Genomic DNA, 24,627 nt, shown 5'->3' on the forward strand with positions numbered 1-24,627 from the left:
CGAAGTGTCCTTGGGTAAGACACTGATCCCCCAATAAGCAGGTTAGCGCCTTACATGGCTGCAAGGCCGCTATTGGGAAATGTGGAGCACATTGTAAAGCGCTTTGGGAAGTCATTGACTTGAAACGCGCTATAGAAATGCAGATCGTTTCATTTTCATTTCAAAAGAGAAAAGAAAGCACGAAGGGTAGGAAGAGAGAAAGAGAAAAGAGAGAAAAGGAAAAAGGAAGTTAGAGCAAATGAAGTTAAAGAGACAAAGAGCAACAAAGGAAGAGAAAAATAGAGACACAGAGAGTGAAAGAGACAGAGACAGAGTGAGAGAAATGGGTGGCAAAGAGAGAGAGAAACAAATACAAGTACAGTGTCTTTGTGAGAGGAACCTGGCTTTGGCAACATCAAGTAGACATACTTCAACCTTGTTTTTCTCTTGCGCTTCTCTGCGTGTTGTCTCGCGGGCCGGATTCAATCCCTTAGCGGGCCTGATCTGGCCCGCGGGCCGCCTGTTTGACACCTGTGGTTTAGACAATCTGATATCAGGTTGCTGGACCAGGGCCTTCTAGCAGGCGTAAGGACATCTCAGCTGTTTTGCAAACTACAATTGGCTAAGGGGTTGTAACGGAAGTATCACAAATTTAAAAAAACAGACGTTTGCCATAATACGCTTATATAATTTATACATTGTCCTCGAATCTAGTTTTGAAAACTCAATATAAAATTATAAAAGGTATGCAGATGGATTTGAAGCAGCATCATCTTCCGTTTTTGCTTGTAGTCCAATATGGCAGCCGCTCGAAAAGTCACGTGACCCTTAAAAGCCTTTTTTGTCAAATATGCAATAAAATAAAAATAAACAAGACATGGATGATTTAACACAATCGGTTCTTTGTTTAATGACCACAATTCAACAAACACGTTTCCTCACAGGCACTTTTTAGACATTTAGGAATACAAATAGCACATCTGGGATAGATTTTCATATGAAATACATTTTAAACAGACATTTTGCATAAGTATTTGAAAAATAGCTTTACTCTTGACACGGAGAAATGGATTATCATGCTTTGCACAATGCTGACACTGCAAATGCTAATAAGGCTTGCGTTTAGCATAGCGCTGGTGTCAAAGCTAAATCTCCAATCGTGAATTACAGTAGACCCCCAGGATACGACATGAACCGGTTCTGAGGTGAGGATCGCAAAGTGAAATTATCGTATAGTGGGGGATAAAAACCTATGCTTTTAACCCCCGCTACCTCAGATAAAAAAAAATAAGATTAAAAAAATAAAAGCTGAACATTATATAAACATTATTATATATCGTAAGTACTACCTACAAGTAATATACGTGCATATGATTAAATAACATAGTAACCAAAAATACATTGAAAGGAAAATTTTCATTTTTTTGACTTTTGTTGTGATGTGGCCAGCTGGTAGAGTGGTGTTAGCAGGTGGATGCAGAAGGGGGAGGGGACCAAATCAAAATAAAAACGGATTTTAAAACATTCACCTGTGAAGATTGTCGTGCCTTGTCCTTGCTTTAAAGGGACAGTGTGTATTATTTCACCACTAAAATGTGTTGTGGAACCAAAAAGGAGTGCTGAAAATATTTGAGGCACCTGTCGCTGCAAGATGGCGTACAATCATCACAGCTTCCTCTAGGGTAGCCTGAGGTTATGTAAAATAAATGTACATTTCTTGTCCGAGGAGTATTTTCAAAATGCATGTTTATACATGTACTTTAGCTTATCATTTAAAATTAACACTATTCATTAAATTCTATTTTACGGATAGGAGGTGCTAAATAATACACACTGTCCCTTTAAAAAAATACTCTCCCAGAAAGCCTTTAAAATAATTATTTTAAAACTCTAAAACTATTGTTTGGAAAAATGGACAAAAATATTCACAACTATAAAAAATATAATACACTTGCAAACAAGCCAGGCGCCTAAAAGTCCTTTAAAGGGACATTGTGTATTATCTAATGCCTCTGTGTGATGAAAACAAAAACAGGGTGCATTAAAAAATAAAAATTGATTTGAATTCTAATAATAAAAAAATGCATATAGTGGATTTGTAAAATGCATTATTATTATCAGTTAAAAACAGTTTATTTTAATAATTTTTTCTGTTTTTATTTAATTTCTTTTTTTTTATCTTATTTTTGTGTTTCTTTTATTTTGAAAAATGAAAAGTTATTATAATATATTTTTTCCTTTTTTTTCCAAATCGATGATGTTTTGATGAATGGATTTTTTTATATCTTTATGAGGAGCCAATTAATACACATATTCCCTTTAAAAACCTTTTTTAGTAATAATCCAGATTGTCTATTTCTTAAGCCACATTCCTTAGCGAGAGCCAAAAACAATCTTATTCCACACTGTAAAGCAAAAAAAACTCGTAGAGTAAGGTCGCGGTATCCTGGGGGAGTTCTACTTTTGGCCAAATGAATAAGCAATTTATTTTTGGTTCTTTTTAATGACGCGACATTATAGCGTAGGATATTTCTTACGTCTCCTTGTCCAAAGATTTCGCCTGACACCAGAAAAAAGCCATCGATAGCCTCCACAGGTTCTTCAGTCCTTCGACTACATATATATATATAAAAAAACACGCATAAACTCTTAAACAGGAAATGGCTGCTGTTTGGATTGTAGTGGTGCTGGATGCCGCAGTAAGAAAAAGGGAAATTTTCTTTACTTGTCCTGCATTTTCTCCAGAATAGGCACGATCATGTCAAACTTGGGTCTCTTGGCCGGATCTTCGTTCATGCAGATTTTCATCAGCTTGCAGATGTGCGGCGAGATGCCGGGAGGGATGGTGGGCCTCAGGCCCTCCAGGGCCACCTGGGGAAAAGAAAGTTTGACATTTCTTTTTTTCCTTTCAGGCTCAGAAACAGTTTCTTCCACAGCGCCATGATCTAAACAAGAGGTCAAACCTGTGAAAAATACTTATATTGAAACTTGTTTGGGAATTTTGGTTGATCGTTAGGATTTTTGAGTTTTTCCTTTCCCTCGTGTAGGTTTTAGATGAGGGGATGGTGTCATAATAGTCTGTGGTTTGCAGTAATCTCTGGTCTGTGCAGCCCTTTGAGACTGTCCCTTCTCAAGGTTTCTTCATTTTCCTCATGTTGAGGTTTTTGAGTTTTTCCCTGCCCTCATGTAGGTTTTAGATCAGGTGATGGTTTGCAGTAATCTCTGGTCTGTGCAGCCCTTTGAGACTATGTGATTAAGGGCCAAACAAATAAACATGACTTGACATGAACCAAATTCTATTCCCCTATTATAATTAAAGCCAGTCTCCAAGGACGTGTAAATATTTTTTCCTTTTATTCTGACAGTCGTTTAACTTATTTTTTTCTTGAAATGTTTGATTACGTGTTTACTCTGGAGTGCCATGTCTAATCTTGTTGCATACAATAATATCACTACATTGTTATAAATGACAATTCAATTTGAAATCACATCCAAAACTAAACATATGAAGGAAAAAGGGGATGACGGGCTGAAACCATAAGCTTTTTTGAGACTTGTCCCTAAAATAATTCGGGATGCTTTTTATATTCTAGTGATCATTTCAACTCATTAGCATATAGTACATCATCAGCCACTTGTTACTCAATTCTGAAATGATCAGATGGTTTCAATTAAAAAATACATTTCAAATCCAAATGTATCCGTACAATACTTTTCGAACACCTTAAAGCAAATCCGAGAGCAGTATAACAACATTCAATGTACAGTAAAAAGAATCCACCTTATCTTGCAACACAAATACACAAACTCACATACAGAAAATACGACATTTGACAGTTTATTTTATTATCCTATGTCTATTTTGTGTTTAATTTTTTAACTTAAAATTAAAACAAAAACAAAAAAAGAGGAATACATTTATTTTTATTTATTCGTTTATATTGTGTATTTATTTTGCGTTATTTAACAGTTATTTGTTACATTTTCTGAGGTTCTTTTTAACAACAGTGTTATCATTCATCCATCCATTCATTATCTGGGCCGCTTATCCTCAGTAGGGTCGCGGGGGTGCTGGAGCCCATCCCAGCCATCCTCGGGCAGTGGGCAGGGGACACCCTGAACTGGTAGCCAGCTAATTGCAGGGCACACAGGGGCAGACAATTCGCTCGCTCATTCCCACCTAGGGACAATTTGGACCGGCCAATCAACCTGACATGCATGTTTTTTCGAATGTGGGAGGAAACCGGAGTGCCTGGAGGAAACCCACGCAAGCACGGGGAGAACATGCAAACTCCACACAGGAGGTTCGATCTCACGACCTCAGAACTGTGCCGCACGTGCGCTAACCACTGCACCGCCGCGCTGCCGCAGTGTTAGCATTTTTATCCATTTTTTATTTTTTTAATCTTATTTTTGTGTTCATTTTATTTTAAAAAAATTAAAACGCATCTTTTTAAAATGTTTTTTTTTTTTTTTTGTTTATTATTGTAATGTTTTGTATTTTTACATATCTTATTTTTGTTTGTTCTATTTATTTAATCACAAAATTAAAAAAATTATAAAAAGGTCTACTAGTTACACAAGTATATGGATTTTTTTCATTTCATTTTGACAAATTCAATAAAAACAGGTCGAGGACTGCTTCTTATTTATAGATATAGATTTAAATATCTACAGTATATTCACCAGCGGGATCTGCTTTGGAAGTATGGGGTAGCGCACAGTCTTACCCAGGCTATGCAGCCCCATCTATGCCCAGGGCCAGAGTTTGGTCTGCATTGCCGGCAATAAGTCGGATTCGTTTTCAGTGGGAGTTGAACTCCGCCAGCGCTGCCTTTTGTCAAAGATTCTGTTCATAACTTATATGGACTGAATTTCTAGGCGCAGCCTTGGTGGGGAAGGGGTCTGGTTTGGGGACCCCAGCATCGCATCTCTGCTTCTTGCAGATGACGTGGTGCTATTGGCTCCTCAGACCGCGATCTTCAGCTCTCACTGGAGCGATTCGCAGCCGAGTCACTCATCCTCTTCTGCGCAAGCGGGATATGATGGCAATCAAATAAGAGACGTTTATGTGCGTCTTATGAGCATGAAAATACGCTACTTTTTTATTTTTTATTTAGGATTAATGAGATTTCTTAATCCTTGAGAGGAGAACAGTTTCCATTTTTTCCAAGAGAAAACTTGTAGATTCTTGCAAGATGAGAAAATCTCTCAGGGTGGGATAAGGACTTCATTTCTCATTTTTAACAAAGCTGGACAAGTCCCAATTAAGATGACGACGTGAACGTCTTTTATTATGTTACTATGTTCTGACCTTCATGCCGATTTCCATGTTGGACAGGTCTGCAAAAGGCACCTCCCTGGTCACCAGCTCCCACAAAAGCACAGCGAAGCTCCACATGTCTGCAGACCGCCGGTTGATCTCCTCTGGCTTTTTCTGCAAAGCTGCAGACAAAAACGAGCAATCGAAAGTGTTTTTATGACTTATTTTCTGCTGGTCTGGTTGGCATCGTTTCCATTTTCTTTTTAATCAGTTTAGATCTCTAGAGGACATCATACAGAAATGACACCATCGCTCAAAATGTCACTTTGGATGTGTCTGAGCTGCAGCACATACCCTCGGGGGCCACCCAGGCGGGCGAGTACATCCTGCCGGGACACTGAAAGGAGAATTTGACGTCTGCCATGCTGATCCTAGCTGTCATGTCTTCATCGATCTGGAGAAGAAGAAAAAAACGACCTAAGTCACTTCTTAGTGATGGAGACATGTAGCAGGGACATAAAGCAGCTTGGTTCTTCCTGTAAACCCCTCAAAAAGGTCTTCTCGCCATAAGGGCTGCATTTTTCTAAATATAAAATGAATTTTGTTTTGTAAATAACACAGTACAAGTAAGTCAAGTGATTTTTATTTGTATAGCCCTTAATCACAAAGAGTCTCAAAGGGCTGAACAATAAAAAATACATATTTTATTGAACTAATTAGGCGCAGTGCTCGTACAGCAGAGACAAATCTATAAAGAAAACTCTGCCCATTTTTGAGGGACAGGCATAATAATAATAAATTAAAATAAAGAAAATGTTTCTTATCCCAGTAAACCAAGAACAGTCTCATTAGCTGCAAAACAGTAAATAAAAAATATGCGTACATTTTTACGCACGGAACACAACTGGCAAATGTAATGCAATCGTCGGAGCGATTAATTCAGGCACAGACTTAGTCTTGCTTCAAAATAAAGCAGCCACAGACTAAAATACTAGTCTTAAGTCAAGATTTTTTTGATGTTGTTTATATTTCAAGAAGCGGTATCTTTTTTTAATTGGGGTAGGCGTTTTTGAATGCCAAAAAGCAGTATTCTAACGTGTAAAGTGCTGGTGTTGGCAGGTGTGAATATGATATTTTGTAAAGTACATTCAGTGATTCTTAAATGTTTGAAATCAAACCCTTTTTGACAACTGACGTTTGTCGTTTTCAATGTTTGAACAAGTGACTTTGTTCTTCAAACTGCCCGCGTTCAATTCCATTAATGTTTATTTTTATTCATTTAAGGCAGTTACACTCGTTGTGTACACATGCAAACACAACCTCAATGCACAAGAAAATGTCTGAAAGGGAGTGGAACGAAGAAAACTTATAAAATTCCACCTTTTATCCCATATATACAAAACTGAAAGTAAGCCTCCTGCAACTTTTGTTGGACTGACATTCACAGAAGGTGCAAGACAAGCTGCACAGCTCAAGGGCAACTCACATTAGTTTTTCCAACAGAAATAAAATACATTTGTCAGGCATAACGCGCAAACTCTTTGTTATAGTCAGGTCAAGTCATGTTCATTTGTGACGGCCTTAATCACAAGTAGTCTCAAAGGGCTGTACAAATTAGACTGTTACCACACAATCCCCCAATCTAAGACCTACATGAGGGCAAGTAAAAATTAAATCCTCTGCATTCGGAAAATAAGAAACCTTGAGAAGGGGCCACACATTAGGTAATCCCCCACCAGGATGACCAGGCTGAAATGGATGTTGCAAGGGCATCAACAAACATCATCAACAGGACATATAAGCCTAGATTTAAACAGTTCCACTGAGGTTGCAGATCAAATCTCAGAGGGCAGCGCATTCCATGCAGACCCGAATGGAGAATGCTCTCAAACCTGCAGATTTCTTCTCGACTCTTGCGAAAATATACGCGTTTGTGCATCACCAAGGTACTGCCTTGATAACATACGTAAGGTCTGTTGTGCAAACTTTGCAAGTAGTTTTTTACTGGCTGTATCCAAGCTAAAAAGCTCCCAAACTTTAGGAGTTCTGGTACCCATACTTGATGTTGACGCTGTTATTTGAGAATGTTACCGCTCAAGACAAAGACGCTACTATGTGTGAGTGACTCTCAAAAGAGATTATAGTCATGTAAGAGGCCTCACACCGATGGAAAGACGCATCTGGCGACAATAGTGGACAATTCTCGATCTTTGTCGACCAATCGTTGCAGCCTTACCATTATGCTTTTGCTGTTGAGATAATGTCGAGGGATCATGGGCTCCAGCGTATGCAAGAAGGCCATCCCGCAGGCGATGTCCAGAGCGAACTTGACCGCTTGCGTCTGGTCCACCACAAAGTCTGTCGGCGACACAAAAACCATTATGAGAAGGAGCGCCTTCAGATCTCGTGACGACATTCAACTACTCACTGGTGCCCTCGTGCAGCACGTTGTAGAGGGAGCCGTAAGGCATCCAGTGTGTGATGATGATGGGGTGGGGGGCAGGTGGAGACGGACACGCTCCCAACATGGGGAGGACATTAGGGTGGGAAAAGATCCTGGGAAGGTGACGGGGAAGACGGGACAAAAAGCACCAACACAACACGAGACAGCTAACATCAACCACCAATGCCTAATATTGATCGCATTTGTTTTTAAAGAATCCAATTTGAGCAGACGCCCTCCACCCATGTCTGTGGTGTCCGGCATAAAGTGTCCGATCTGTACCTGAGTTTGGGATACTCCTCATTGAAGTCCCGGCTTTTCCTGGTGGTCCAGTCGCGGACCTTCAGCACTTTGACCACAATCTCGTTGCCCTGCCAGCGTCCTTGCCACAACTGCACGTCAGCAGAACAAAATAACATCAATTCATGCTGTTAAGACTTTGCTGACAAAAGCACTCGTTTGGCCATTTTGGTGCCAAGACGGCAGCAAAATGCTGAGCTTCTCCGGTAGGAGGACTCAAAGATAGCATTAGAAAATCCACTCAATGATTAGGACAACAAATTGACCAAAAAAAATAAATAAAAAAAATGTACCTCTCCAGACTGGTTCTCATTGATTCGAGCAAGGAGAGAGAGCTGCTTGTAGTCGATACCTGCGTGTTTGTTCAACGTACCGTTGCCTAGAAACACAAGAAAGATTTTTTTCCAAAAAAGTCTTCTTTGTAGCTCTGACGTTGTTTCAGAAGATACTTTCATTTTCAAGCCTTTTTGAAGCAAGGTAAACTTTTATTTATAAAAAGGTTCCGAGGCACACCGTTGGTCGAAAATGTGGGTATGTCAAATATTTACTGTACTACCTCAGAAGTAGGTAATTAGTATGTAAAAAGAAGAAAATAATACTTGTTAAACAAATTAAGTTGTTAAATGTACTGGGCTACCTCATGAGCAGCTAATTAGTATATAAAAAGTATATAAAAATCGACTGCCACCTACTGATATGGATGACTATTACAGTTCCTCGTCTGAAGATAGCAAAAATACTGAATAATGGCCTGTTTATTTGGAAAGATAAAATTGGGCAAAATCCAGCGGCACACTAGACAAGGTCCCCCGGCACACTGGTTGAAAAACACTGGTTTAAACCGTGTCTAGGCCACATTGGGTTAAAAAAATGTGGTAGAGGGGCGGCCCTAGGAGTGGCTCAGGATGTAGAGCGCTCGTCTTGGGATCAAGAGATCACAGTTCGAATCCCGGCTCCTCCGTGTTACATGTCGAAGTGTCCTTGGGTAAGACACTGAACCCCTAATACCCCCAATATGCAGGTTAGCGCCTTACATGGCTGCACGGCCGCTATTGGGAAATGTGAAGCGCACTGTAAAGCGCTTTGGGAAGTCTTGACTTGAAAAGCGCCATAGAAATGCAGATCATTTCATTTCATCTTTTGTGTCTGCCTATACTGAGCCTCGAGTCTGATGCCTCGGCAATCTTCTTTTTCCTCGCCTCTACCCCGGGTCCCATACACTCATAGATGCGACGATAGTTATACCCAACCGATGTGTCGCAACACCTGCCGCCGGGAGTCATTAGGGCAAACCCCCCCAATTTCAACCCCGAAAGCCGAGTGCCAGGCAGGTAGGTAACAGTTACCGATGTTGTCTCAGGTATGACTAGGTGGGGGCGCAATCCAGTGACCACCCAGTCCTGCCGAAGCAGGCTCCCTGCCCCAAAGCCACTGAGCAGGTAATCTGATACCTCGGCAATAGATGAGGAAAGAGTTTGCATAGCCATTTGTTCTCATATCATCAATTTTACTGAAACACATATCTCCATTTTAATGTAAAAATTCCATTCTAACAAATAATAATTAAAAAGATTCACCTTTTTTTTAAATGGCAGCAAGGATATCCTATAAATAATAAATCATCTACACATACAAGTGACTTTTCAGTTATTTCTTGTCCATAAATAGGCCATTTCATCAAATCGGTTTTGAAAGACTTGGAATTAAAGCAAATCAATATATTATCAATATATTAATAATATACATGAAATGATCGAAACAGAGCTATTTTTTGTATGAAATGTAGTAAATATCTTGATTAAAATAATATACGATAAAATAAATAGCAAGTGCAAAAAATGTAGCCAGCAGTGTGAATGTTGGCATCGAGCTCAGTAATTATCATGAAATTTTAACCGTTTGTGGCGCTCGGGGCTGTTGTTTGCCCACCTCTGGTTTAAAACATTCAATGTTAAAGACTACAATTCCCAGATTATTTCTTTTTCTCATTTCATTTGAGTTGAGATGCATCTTCAAGTTCGCCCGTAATATTAAATACTCACGAGGTCGTGTTCTAGTAGTGCCCTTCCAAAAGGTATCCTTGAAGGGGATTTTGGTCAAGTTCTGTCCCATTTTCTCTGCCTTCTCTACAGCAGAAAAAAGAAAATCAATATCGAAATAACTGGGGAAAAAGCGGGGCTGCAGGAATACCTTTGAGGAGCTCTCGCAGGTGAGGTTTGGCTTTGTCCAAGGGGGTCTCCCCATATTTGTTACAGATGCTCACCTGAGCCCCGCTGCTCACCAGGTCCTGCCAGGCGACCAAAAGGAAGTCCGTGTGGGAATTGAGAGGAGAAAAAATTCGAGGGGTTTTGGGCTAACCTCTGCCACCGAGTCTTGTCCCCAGAAGCAAGCGTAATGTAGCGGCGTGTTCCCGTGTTCGTTGGCTGCATTGGTGTCACCTTTGAACTGAATCAGCTACACAAGCAGACAAACAATGCCATATTAAATTCTTGCTAGGCTACTTGAAGCCTATGTCCAAAGTTTGAGATGAGTAAAATATCGCAGTTGAGTGTGCTCTGCCTTGAGACTTGCCTCATATTAAACCACATATCTGCCAGCATGCCCGTCAGCAATTTGAATTGAGACCAACAAGCACTGCCAACAATATCATTTCTTGCCAGATTTTGACAGGTTTATGCGGCATGTTGCAATGCAGGGACAAAAATAAGAAAAAAAAGATCCTTAAACTAGCATGATGAGAAAACAATAAGAACAATAAGCTACTGTCACACTGGAATTATTCCCTCAAGACATGGGAGCTCGACATTTTAGTGTTCCTTTCATGCCAAATTTCTTCCATTTGCTGCACGCTCACCACACCTTATGATAACAAAGAAAGCAAAAACGTTTGAGCAAAAAAATCTCAACTCCAGGTTGAAATCTCAATTGTCCAAAAACCAAAAGGGACATTGACTTTAGATTCTGGTAAGAATAAATCACTTTTAAGTTACCCTCTCTTCATTTTCCCTCGACAGATCTTATTAAATGTAGAACAGATTGCATTATTCCCTTTTCCACCACGAAGCCCATGTACATCACATGCCACAAAGCAGAAATTCCATATGCAATTTCCAAGTTTGCATTTCCAATTTTTACCCAGCCTTCCACTAAGAAAAACAAAAAGCGTAAAAACATTTTTTTTAAACGAATAAATAGGGAAGACGAAATTAAAGGAGGCAAAAAAGGAAACTGGGAATGGGTGAAGACCCCTGCCCTAGTGGATAGCCACCTGGGTGCGTCTTTTCCAGGAACGATGTGCCAGATGCACGCAAAACACACTCCAAAATGTTCCATTTGGAGTTCATAAGTTGATACTAGAGCACATGTGATGACACATGTGAACACAGATGCTGAAAAATGTAAACTCCAAACCACTCGGTACAGGGTTGTGTCTGCTAATTAGAGGTAAAAAAAAAAAATCAAAATGAAAAGACTACTTTCTTTCCTACAGCCCACGAAAATGATCTCATGCATAGAAAGCCAGAGTCAAATGTGGTAGCAATTAGCATGTAAAACCTATCCATAAATAACCGTCTTTGAGGGCGAAGGTACCTTTCCCAGGATGTCGCGATGGCCGTGGCTGGCGGCCAGGTGCAAGGGCGTGTCGTCCCCTCGGTTCATGACGTTAATGCGGGCTCCTCGCATGATCAGCATGTCCACCACGCTGGAGCGGCCCTCCCGACATGCCCAGTGCAGAGGGCTGAAGCCGTGGTCGTCCCTGCAACGGCACAATGCCATTTACTTCACTATGCTTGAGAAACATAGAATAGAATAGAATATAGCGTATTTTCCGCACTATAGGGTGCACCGGGTTATAGGGCGCACCCCCAAAAAATAGTTTTTGGTCCTATATCTTCCATAGATAAGGCGCACCGGATGATAAGGCGCTACAATGGGAACGTCGACAAAACAGTCAGATGATTGAGTCCAACTGATTACCCCCTTAACATTCCCAAAGCTTGCAAAGAAGCAAATACGTGTCGTAGACACGTGCGGATGCCGTGTCCGTACGATGTCACTCAAATGCATCGTTTCAAATATCATTCGGAAGGTTAAAGTCTTGGGATTCAAGAAATGCCAACCATTCCTTAGTTTCTATTTTCTTTTTCGCTCGCAACTTTACTGTGCATATGACAATTAACACTTGGAATTGAGTTGAATTCACTCAACTCATCACGGCAACATCAAGATCGTTCTAAAACAAGATACCGGGAAAATATAAAGCCGCATAGCTCACCTAAGTTCTCACGTTCAATAATGATATGCAACCATGGTCTTCTTACAACCGTGAGTGTAGTAAATCCAGGAGAGTAAACTATTTACAAATACAGACTAATGAAACATGTTTCTTTATGGCGTAGTTTAGCAAGCTTGCTATTCAGTCATCTTTTTCGGCCAATTGCAGGGTTTGTTTCGGCCCTCTAGCCTATCCGAGGCTCCGAATAACTTTAGCCAATAGCGATCGATTCAAATGATGATTGACACATTGGTTAGCCCATGAAACGCCGGTATATAAATCCCAGCATACACCGCGGACTACTCCACGTTCGGGGGAAAATCGAGTCGGCGGTTGTTGCGTAAGTTGCGAGACCTTGCGATTTAATATTGAGCCTTATATAAGGCGCACTGTATTATAAGGCGCATGGTCAGCTTTTGAAAAAAATTAAGACTTTTAGGTGCGCCTTATAGTGCGGAAAATACGGTACTATATGCTATTTTGTTATTTCAATGTTGGCGTAACAGGGGGTTTGGAATACATGTGGTAATTAGCATTGGTTTCTATCCCCTATCCGCCGACTCAGAATGGATTCATGTCACCATCTACTTTATGGCAACGTGCCATTTTTGTAGTTCAGTCCCTTCTCCACCGTGTTCCCTACCGAAGCCTCAAATTCGATTATTGTTCTTTGAGTTGTTGACATCAAGCACAATAAGCACGAAGAGAACTGAGGTAGCATTCTAAAAGGAATTTGAAGTGTCCGCCCCCACCCTAGCTTGTGGCGACACGTCCTGTCTGGTTAGTGTTGAGGTCCTACACAAGACCCTCTCAGTCCCACCACACAAGTGTTTCTGTGCATGAGGTTGGACGGGGGTCATTTCCTGTACGAGCGAAAGGCCAAACCCCAGAAACTAATTAGCTAGATGCTTAAGGAACAAATCCCTGTTGAGTGGTAATATTCTCTTTTTTTCTAGAGATGTAGTTGAAGTACTGATTTGAAACGTAAACAATTTAAATTGGTTTAAAGTGGGTGTGGAAAAGCCAGCTTTAAAAGCAACTGGAGGCCATCAATGAAATTCTATCAAGATCCTCTTTTTTTTAAGCCCAATTTTGATGTCCTCCAGTTTTATACGTATTCCCAATGTGGAAAATGATAATACCACCAAAGGACATGATTTATTGTCCCTGCGAGTGAAACTTGGTCCACATATGCCCCCTCCCGCTCCAGGTCATTTATTTTAGGCTCTTCCACCTGCTAACTGGCCTCAGTCTGGCAGAAGTGTCATCACTCGTTCTTCAAAACCGGCAGATAAAATCCTAAAAACAAAGGTTATTTGACAATGCTAAGAAGAAATGGAATTTCCTTGACCGCAAGACACCACTTTTTAATATAAAACTGTCAGCAGGCGTAATGGCAAACACTAAATGTCTTCGTCTCGTCGCACTGACAAAAAGAGGAGTTATATATAAAATCAGCCATCACCTCATAAACCTCTCACCTTCCCAAACAAGGAGACTTCAGTCAGCCAGTGTTACCCGGCCTGTGCAATTACTGGTGCTAGTTTTCCAGCTAAATAAAGACGCTGGCTACATCTGTAATTGCAGTACTGAGCCCAAGAAAAACACAATAAAGCCTCTGTCAGAGAAAACATCTAGTCAATGAGTGAGAACTCCTAGAAGGTGACCACAATCCTCATAGTGCAGAATACTAAAGGAGCCACGACCAACCATTTGAGTCCAATGGAATGTTGGAAAAAAAAAAAAATGTAAACACAGAAATGATGCGCATTCCACAAACACTTGTCAGGCCAAACACGCCTCAAATGGAGAAGCTTGCTCCTGGAGAACCAGTGGGCCTGCCTCCATAGAATTCCTTGTAAGGAGATTCCACAATTACCTTTCCAGAGGGTTGCAGCGCTAGCGTCACCAAGCATTTTACTTGAGAGTTGAGCTTCTATGGAAAGTCAATAATCCCAACTAGAACAGGCAATTATTCACTTTCGTAGAGAATGGTAAAACCATACTTGGTGATAAGCGGGAATTTAAACAGTAAAGACTTTTTTTTTGCAGGCAATAATCCGATCGTGGAAAGAATATTGGATTTCTGGAGAAATCTGAATAAATCATTTCAAAGCATCAAGACAAAGCAATAACCCCGTATACATGGCGTTTGCAAGTAATCTGATTCCAAAGGCGAAGCGGGAGCCACGTTACGACACAGATTTTTCTCCAGAATTTAACGTTGGATATTAAATGAATGATTTCAAAATCAGCTAAGTACTGTGCTTACGTATGCGCTTTCTTGCTGCATCCCGTCTGTTTACAAGCTGTGCTCGTACTTGGCTAGCCAAATGCATAGACTTCCACTGTACATGGATGGATACAGATAAGGCTTTATTGCTAGTTAGCTGGATTTTGCACGAATAATTTGACACTACACTAAAGTCACAGAGTTCTTTGAGCCATTCAATTATCCTGAATAAGGGAAACAAGCAATCAGATGAGTTTAATGCATATAGATGCATTATAATCAGTAAATAGAAAGACTAACCCAATTATTGCAATCTGAATACTCACAGAGACCTTTATTGGATTATTATGCATGTTTACATGACCTGAATGTCTGTTTCCATTTAGATTCATGCCTGAAGTCACTGTTGTGAGTGTTAAGCTCCCTTAATTTACTTTCCCACCAAAAATTCTGTGGAATTATCCATCAAGCTATGGCGGAGAGCAATGCACTGCATTTCAAACAGCCATTGCATTCAATCCAGTGGGGAACACTGATTGGAGATACGAGCAACTACAGTAATGAATACAACGTGAAATGCCAAAACAACAGAATTACAAAAGAGTTTCATGTTGCAGAAAAAAGACAAAGGAGACAAAAAATGACAGAGTCAGTTCCATCTTTGAGGAGTGCGGTAGCTTTGTGTAACCTGAATATCGGATCTTCAACAAAACGAATTGTACAAGGAGGCCGCAGCATCGAAACCGTACTCCAACATGTGACAGGAGCCAAGATAGATAAGTGATGTGTGCTGCTGGCTTGAGGCTACAAATCAGGAACTTGACATGCTAATCGGCTAATGGGAAAGTCGCTGCTGAACAGAGACCGATGCGGAATCTGAAAAAGGCAAAATGGCCGATAGAATTCGGTCAAAAGAAGGTCTCCACGTGCCGGTCCCGTGTCGCCAACCTCCCCGGCCGTTCGGGCAGCTTCCTGTGCAGGCAGGCGTCACGCTTGGTGGAAGGGAATTCCCAACTTCTAAACACACACACTTCCGAGGAAGCGGGTTCAATCGCGGGCCAGCTTTCCCCCAAGGAACAAACGGCCTTGTGAATTTGAACTTGTGAAGACCACGGACACAGCCAAGTCCTCCGAAAAAGCTTCCCTTTTCAGGAGCCCTTATTAACAGGTCAAGAGAAATTGACATTTTTTCCCTGATCTTCATATTCTGTATTAATGAAACCAACAAAAAGCACACAAAGCACGCAATGTGTTTTTTTTATTTTGTTTTGTGGTTTGATAAAGAATGTTCTAATGCAGTGATTTTCAACCACTGTGCCGAGGCAGGTGTGCCGTGAGAAATGATCCAATGTCACTTTTTAAAATTTAAAATGTTATAAAACATTTATGAATCATTTTCTGCAAATATGATGCCATTGTCAAGTGTCTGTGCTGTAAAATAAGGGGGTATTATAAATTGTATTGTAATTATACATACTGTTCAGTGTCATTTTACAACATTTTTGGTGAGTGGTGTGCCGCAAAATTTTTCCAATGTAGAAAAACGTGCCTAGGCTCAAAAAAGGTTGAAAAGCACTGTTCTCATGTATAATGGAGAGAACGCCATCAGGCAGCGCACCGGCCACTGGCCAATGTTTCTGCATAACTTAACATCACTGCCGACGTCTTTATTTTAGTCGATGACTACATTTACTTGCTGGCAATAATCTTGTCGAATTCGATTTCTGCCCTTTCTACATTGATGTGTCCCGGCCGGTAACAAGATACGCTTGTATGTGGCTTTCCAAAAGAATACTTACACTATATATCAGGGGTCGGGAACCTATGGCTCGCGAGCCAGATATGGCTCTTTTGATGATAACATATGGCTCGCAAATCTGGCTTGCAGATTTGGGTTTAAAAAAATTATCGTTTGCTTAAATGCATCCATCGATTTTCTATTGATCATGTCTTGTGCAGAGTTGCAGTTGCACGAGCGATTGTCTATTTTAATTGGATGATAATACCCGATGTTGGCCGTTACTGGGGGGCACAGGTACACGCCCCCTTTTGCGTCCATTGGCACTTGGCCGTTGGTCATTAGCTCAAAGCTAACTCTTCGACGGAGAAGATGGCGAAACGAAAAAAAGATGATGAATATCGTACATTTCAGGACGAACAGCCCGAATAATTTGCCTTTGTGAAGAGGTATGCCTAATTTGCTATGACAAAATTGCATCGATGAAACAGTCGAATGTTAAGCGGCACTTCGACACACGCCATGCCCCCTTTGCACGGTCTGCTTTTGCAGAGCAATGTGCGCTGGTTGTCAAGAGGAAAGTTGCTCAGCCGTTTTACGGCTTGCCTCAACGAAATACGGATTTTTCTTGAAACGAAAGGCAACGAGCATCCTGAGGTAGCGAAAACTGAGTGGCTCCTCAAGTTTTATTATCTCGTCGATATTACCGAACATCTAAACCAGCTCAACGTTAAAGTGCAAGGCGTTGGAAATACAGTGTTATTCCTTCAACACGTTGTGTTTGCTTTTGAAAACAAGCTGGAGCTCTTGATCAAGGATTTTGAAACAGGTCGCTTACTACATTTCGAAAAACAGAGTTTACAGAGGCATACACAACAAGTGAGCCCACTCAAAACATCTCCACCAGCTAGCTGGCTTCACATCCGGTCTCTTCCAGTCGTTCAAAGCGCACTTTGGAGAATTTCGTGAGCACTGTGGTCTTATTAAGTTCACCACCCATCCAAACGAGTGTTCACTGAACACAGCCGACCTGAGTTGCATTCCTGATGTCTCCCTGGTAGATTTTGAAGCAGAAGTGGCTGACCTGAAGGCCTCAGAGATGAGGATGAGCAAGTTCAAATCACTGAATGAAGAATTGGAAAGAATTGCACGACAGAAAGCGGAGTTGGCGAGCAAGCACATGAGGACAGAACTGGACAAACTTCAATCCAAAGACGAGCTGATTCTCAAAGCTTGGAACGCGCTTCCAGTCACATACCACACACTGAGGCGTGTGAGTATTGGTGTATTGACAATGTTTGGATCGACGTATTCATGTGAGCAGTCATTTTCACATCTCAAAAACATCAAGTCCAACCTACGATCACATTTAACGGATGAAGGCGTCAATGCCTGCATGAAGCTTTAACTCACCAAGTACCAACCAGACTACAAAACCATCAGCAAATCCATGCAGCACCAGAGGACGCATTAATGGTGAGTATTATAACATCATTATTTAAAATAATAAATTAAGACGCTTGTTATGCTCACATTTAATTGAATTCAGTCTTAAAATATATTATATGGCTCTCACTGAAACACATTTCCAAAAATTGTGCTTTTATGGCTCTCTGAGTCAAAAAGGTTCCCGACCCCTGCTATATATGATAGGATAGGTTTTATACATTGTATTATTGTTAGAGAGTAAGGAAAATTATGGGGGGAAAAAATCAGAATTTTGTGAGTAAAAAATGTGATCAGTTCAAAATGGTTTTACAAATCACTGTTATAAAATGATAGTTTGTTCAAATTATTGATAGAAGAAGTTATTTTGGGAACAGGTGTCCTGTAAGCCTTTGGCTTCAAATAATCATCCATGTTTTTCTTTTCAGGTGTTTTGCTGAATTTGTGATTTGATATTACCTGCAACCTATTTGAAAAAAAAATAAATAAATGTGAAAAAAAACAAATACAAATACAATAGTTGCATTTACTAAATTTGCACTGTAGCATTGACACTGTATGGACAGATAATAAAAAGGAAGCAATACTTGATAATTCAATACACATGAGGCTTTTTTATCGAATAAGACAGAGGTTGCATGTACCCGTGTTCTTTGTACTACAAGGATCAATGCGCTTTGGTGCATAAAACTAATCTGGATGACAGAAAAAGGCCTTTGTGTTAAGCATATCCATACCATACACAAAATATGGGAAAATGAAAGAACTAACCCAACCATTGCAGTAGGACTGAGACCTTAATCGGTTTACTTTGTGCATTTACATCATTGGAATATTGCCAATAGTCCCTTATCATTCCTATTATTGCCTGCATGTAAACATACCCAATGTTTTTGTTTCTGTTTTAGGAATAACAACAATTATTAAAGCTTTGCAAACAGTCTGAACAGATGCATACCTGTCACGCTCCGGGGCTCCATGCCCTTACCAACTGTCGTATTTTCCCTTACAAAATACAAAATAATCTTACACCATATTTATTTTTTCAAACGGGTTTATTTATCTAGTTTAACATGTTATATTGTGCGTGTGTTTCGTTATATCATATATATATTGTTAATTAACATTTTTTTGTGAGATACTGAGTTGCTCGACATGAATGAGGTTTATTATGAAAAAAAAAAAAGTTCAAAAATGACGTTCACTGTAAAAGGAAAAATACATGCAAATATAGTTAAATAGAATTTTCTTATTCAAATTATGAATTCATTTTCTGCATTAAATTATTGTTGGTAATATACTGATTAAAGGGATAACCACAAACCTGTCTTTTTTCATTTTCTCCTTTAATACTAACTTCTTTATACAACAATAATGATTCGTAATATAATGCATCAAAGCAAGTGAGCCGTTTGAGAGCAGGCTCTCTTGAATGAGTTGAGCCGAAAAAGCCGATTCTCTAAAAAGAGACGGACTTCCTTTCACTACACAACTACCACATGAAATCCGATGTTGAATGATGCATGATGGGAAATCCCTAGGCGGCAGACGCATGCCCACAGTAGCATCAAACCGCTCACTTAATTTGCAACGAAAAATATGTTACCGAGATAGAGGCTACCGCAGCTTACTCGTTTGACTTGATTGATATGCCGTTTCGTGATAGTCGGTGTGTACCGGAGGGTAGCCATCATTGACAAATTTGCGTTTTTCCGTACAGATTTTCTTGTACGTCGTACAAGTCTTAAAATGCATAACAAACGTACAGCTTGACAGGTATGCAGCTGTTTGACATTTACTGACAACAAGAGCTATCCAATTAAAAATTTTAAGGAGTCAAAAATTCATTGAGGACTGCTAATCAACCTTCCTGTTTTTCCAAATCAACCTCATGAGACACAAAGAGCCTTAATGCATTCACTTTTAAATCACTCGCAAGATTCAAACATGGTCTCACCCTTGGTTGAGGTCGTTTTCCGTGTTGTCCAGCCAGAGGCGCACGGCCACCGCATTTCCTTCTCGACATTGCGTAAAGATGTCATCCATTTTGGGATGTCCCAAGTTAACCTGAGGCACAAACGGGAAGCTTTCATCCGTCCCTCACCGGAGGCAGTGAGGGACACGCTCGCTGAGTGTTTTGGGGGGCTTGCACCAGCCTGAAATGGACAATAATCCCAGAAAACTGTCAAAAATACAAGAAATATGGACCTGGAGTCTTTCAGTATCGTATTTATTTGTGTACTACACAATTTTTAAAACACGAGGTTTTACAGTAGTATATTACCGTATTTGAGCGAAGATTGATCAGTCCAAAACATCGCTGACTACAATTGCGAAACATTGAACGCTACACCTCACAAGACACCTACTGACCATTTTTAGTAACAATATCATATATAATAAAATCTTTCCCTTCACAGCTGCTATTTAAGGTCAACAAAAACATAGTGTCAGAAAACATCCAAAAATTATTCGTTCGGAAAGAGGGAAGTTCTGACTTAAGGGGCTGTAGTAAATTCAGAATCACAAAAGTGAGAACCACCGGGAAAAGTATGTGTGCGGAGTCAAACTTTGGAACAATTTACAAGACGAGATCAAACAATGTCCAACTATTCACGTGTTTAAATTTAAATACAAAAAAACATTACTGGCGAAATACAGAGATGAAGAAAATGGGGTATGAGTGATACTAGAGATTGGAAATACTACGTTTATAATTATAGTTAACTTTGTTGTTATTGTTGCTATTGTTATATCATAACTGTTATTATTAATATTATTGTTATTGTTGTTATTATCATTGGTGCCGCAGTGATGTTTGGTGACTAGTGGCATTATGACTCTGAGTGATGGGTACTATGATGATTAGTGTATAAAATATGTGACTATTGTTATTATAATTATTGATATCTGACCTATGTAATATATATATTCGTGAACCTTTCTTATATTAGACATAAGAGGAGAAGAGGATCTGTGAAACGTAAATTAATAGGGAAGATGAATGGGTAGGGAATATAAGCATCTGCTTTTTACAACCCCCTTTCGAACATATTAGGTCACATTATTTTGTTGTTGAGTTATTATTTTTGTCCTGTTTTTATTTTAATGTTCGAAATAAAGTTTTCATTCATATCCAAGTCAGGTGCGTTGGCGTTTATAATAAATACTGTAATTCTTGGTGGCTTGTGAGTTAAGATTTGCACTTTTGTGCAATTACCAATATCTAGAGTTTTAATGTTTCACTTTAATCTACTTCATATTTTCGATGATATATCGGCCCCCGTTAGATGATTGGGCTTACCAAAGACGAAAGTTAGAGAATGGAGAAAACAAAGTCAGAAAGATATAAATATAATTATGACGTGGAAGCAACTCTTTGGTGTCTCTGACGATGCTAGAAGAAAAAGTTGACAATTTATTTTAACTTGGTTTAAAGGCATAAAATAAGGTAATAGTTAATTGCATATTAGTCGCTGCTGAATTAAAAATATTTCACTAAATTCTTATAAAACAAAAAAGGCATTGAGGTGTCTCATCTCATCTCATTAGCCGTACCGCTTATCCTCATTAGGGTCGCGGGGGGGCTGGAGCCCATCCCAGCCATCTCCGGGCAGTGGGCAGGGGACACCCTGAACTGGTTGCCAGCCAATCGCAGGGCACACAGGGACAGACAACTCATTCGCTCATTCACACCTAGGGACAATTTGGACCGACCAATTCACTTGAAATGCATGTTTTTGGAACGTGGGAAGAAACCGGAGTGCCCGGGGGAAACCCACGCAAGCACGGGGAGAACATACAAACTCCGCACAGGAAGTCTGGAGCTGGATTTGAACCCACGACAGGTTCCCATGACATGAACTGTGCCGCACAAGCGCTAACCACTGCGCCGCCATGCTGCCCGTTGAGGTGTATTAAATTATATTTCCTGTCAGATAACAAAGTGGAAAAGATGAAGTCATGCTGCTGAAAGATCTAAACTGCAAATAACATGATTTTTTTCCCTCAAGGTCACTAAAGGTCTATGTGTCCTCTCCTAACTTTGTAAGCAGTCTAACCCATCAATAATCACAAAATTACTATAATGGCATTCAGCAACTTTGGAAGCTCTAGATCCCTTCATCCTTTGCAGGTCAATAAAATTACATATATTTCAGACTATAAGGTGCACCTGAGAATTCGCCTTATAACCTGGTGCGCGTTATATCCCGCCAAATAAAATTGGAAATGCTTACAGTAAATATAGGTGTGCGTTACTACATGAGGTTTTACAGTTTGGTGACATTCCGTATTTGAGAAAACACTGATAAATCTTTGAGACACTTTGTGATTAAGGGCTATACAAATAAACATGACTTGACATGCTGACTATGAGAACTAAGCTTGTGATGATCAAAAAATAGGAAGAGGGCTCATGCAGCATTACCTGCAATAAGGAATATGGCACTAACCAATCAACGGCCGGGAAAATGGAAAGAAATCAGCCAATATACAGGAGGCCTTTTTTGCAAAGTAGCTGGAGTTTGCGCGAATCATTCGTCCCTGAATTACAAGTCCCACAGTGCTTCGTTGCACACAAAAAAGCATACATTTCTTGAGTTACGTTATAGTGCATTGTATAGAACCTTATATATACAATATACTGTATTTTATATGGTGAATGCTCACGGAAAACCACCAAAAATCCTCCTTTGACGGCAAGTTACGTGATCCAGGCATTTTCCACTTTTTTTCTACTGTTCCCTTTTCTAGTCAATCAAGGCGGCAATGTAAACTAAAGTATATTGCAAAGCACTAATAACTGGTAAAGTGACATATGAATGCAGTCCATTATTCATTCATTACGGGTGATTTTGCAACGGGGTAACCGCGAATATCGAGGAAATACTGCACATCGGACGAGTTCCTCATTTGGCAAACAAATTCCCCAAATATTTACACGTCGTTGCTTCCTCGAAGGGAGGAATTGACGTTTGTCTGTTAACCTTAACCCTTGAGGCTAATTTAAGGAAGAAAGACAATCCCCAAAGTACAAACTGTAGTTATTTTTAGAATTTGAAATACATCAAGATCTTCAGAATCACTTCATCACCTTCCAATACTTTTCACAAGAGAGTGAACTTCAGGGAAGATTTTTTTTATTTCTGTTAAGACAGTCCATGAATAAGTAGAAGTTTAAATAAATGAGTTAACGTCTAGTCTAAAGGAAGAAACGAGGAAAAAAGAATGAGACTTTGGCAGCTGTTAGCTTAGCATGCTAACCCGGCCCGAGTCAAGTCTGGAAAGTAGGCGTCGCTTCACCGTCAAGAAAACAATTGTATATTCATGGAACCGTTATCAGCGATGACTTACCCAACTGGAAGAAGCCAAAAAAGGCCTGGAAAGAAGTTTATAGCGGTGTTCTTGTGCTTGGCGCCGGGGAAAGCTTGAAAGCCACTGGTAGGGGCGAGTGACTGCCTGCCTGCCCACGTCCACACCCTCTAGCGTCCTAGGGAAGGATCCCCGCCCTCTACAGGCCATAATGAGCACTGCAGGCAAATAATATAACCCCAGGGGAAGGATTTTCAGTTTGAATGGAAAAACTGCGTTCTTTTATTTATGACTTCATGAAAATATAATAAACAAAACTACGTCTTATAATATAAACTCAGGGGGTTTATTTTCAGTTTAAATCAGAAAACGGCCTTTTGTTTAATTTACTATTTCATAAACAATCTAATAAATAAAACCTGCGTGAAATAATGTAACCGTTAAATATGCCATTAAGCAAATTGGTCTAAACACATTTCTAATAGAATAGAATAGAATAGAATAGAATGGTAAATGGTCTGCATTTATATAGCGCTTTTCCAGTCAAGAATAGAACAGAATAGAACAGAATAGAATAGAATAGAATGGTAAATGGTAAAGGGTCTGCATTTATATAGCGTTTTTCAAGTCAAGAATAGAATAGAATAGGATAGAATAGAATAGAATAGAAAAGAATAGAATAGAATAGAATAGAGTGGTAAATGGTAAATGGTCTGCATTTATATAGCGCTTTTCAAGTCAAGAATAGAATAGAATAGAATAGAATAGAATAGAATGATAAATGGTCTGCATTTATATAGCGCTTTTCCAGTCAAGAATAGAAAAGAATAGAACAGAATAGAATAAAATAGAATAGAATAGAATGGTAAATGGTAAAGGGTCTGCATTTATATAGCGTTTTTCAAGTCAAGAATAGAATAGAATAGGATAGAATAGAATAGAATAGAAAAGAATAGAATAGAATAGAATAGAGTGGTAAATGGTAAATGGTCTGCATTTATATAGCGCTTTTCAAGTCAAGAATAGAATAGAATAGAATAGAATAGAATAGAATAGAATGGTAAATGGTCTGCATTTATATAGCGCTTTTCCAGTCAAGAATAGAAAAGAATAGAACAGAATAGAATAAAATAGAATAGAATAGAATAGAATGGTAAATGGTAAAGGGTCTGCATTTATATAGCGTTTTTCAAGTCAAGAATAGAATAGAATAGAATAGAATAGAGTGGTAAATGGTAAATGGTCTGCATTTATATAGCACTTTTCCAGTCAAGAATAGAAAAGAATAGAATAGAATAAAATAGAATAGAATAAAATAAAATGGTAAATGGTAAATGGTAAATGGTATATGGTCTGCATTTATATAGCACTTTTCAAGTCAAGAATAGAATAGAATGAAATGCCCCCTTCTTTTCAGCATTTACATGCTTCCATGAGGTGATATTATTCGCAAGTACAATATCAGTTTCCACTGCTACGCAGACGACACTCAACTATATCTTCCGTTGGAGGAATCTCCCACACTAAACTGTGGAAATTTGGAGGCCTGCCTCATTGAGATGAAAGAGTGGATGTCACTCAATTTCTTGTGTCTTAACTCTGAAAAGACCGAAATGTTAGTCATTGGTCCATCTCA

The 24,627-nt window shown here is 39.6% G+C and overlaps 1 protein-coding gene across 1 annotated transcript; it reads right to left on the minus strand.

Annotated features, from left to right (window-relative positions):
- Positions 1-861: 861 nt before the first annotated feature.
- Positions 862-23,177, minus strand: LOC148358979 (scaffold protein ILK). Its single transcript, XM_088345909.1, has 13 exons — positions 23,034-23,177; positions 19,636-19,834; positions 11,577-11,742; positions 10,344-10,439; positions 10,176-10,272; positions 10,028-10,111; positions 8,279-8,364; positions 7,968-8,077; positions 7,671-7,798; positions 7,479-7,600; positions 5,597-5,696; positions 5,294-5,424; positions 862-2,850 (listed from the first exon to the last, which is right to left on the minus strand). The coding sequence occupies exons 2-13, from the start codon at positions 19,722-19,724 to the stop codon at positions 2,701-2,703; spliced, it is 1,359 nt and encodes a 452-aa protein (XP_088202035.1). The 5' UTR covers positions 19,725-19,834; positions 23,034-23,177; the 3' UTR covers positions 862-2,700.
- Positions 23,178-24,627: the final 1,450 nt, after the last annotated feature.

This window comes from Urocampus carinirostris, chromosome 10, assembly GCF_059441175.1.
Source record: "Urocampus carinirostris isolate Australia breed hairy pipefish chromosome 10, RoL_Ucar_1.0, whole genome shotgun sequence".
NCBI lineage: Eukaryota > Metazoa > Chordata > Actinopteri > Syngnathiformes > Syngnathidae > Urocampus > Urocampus carinirostris.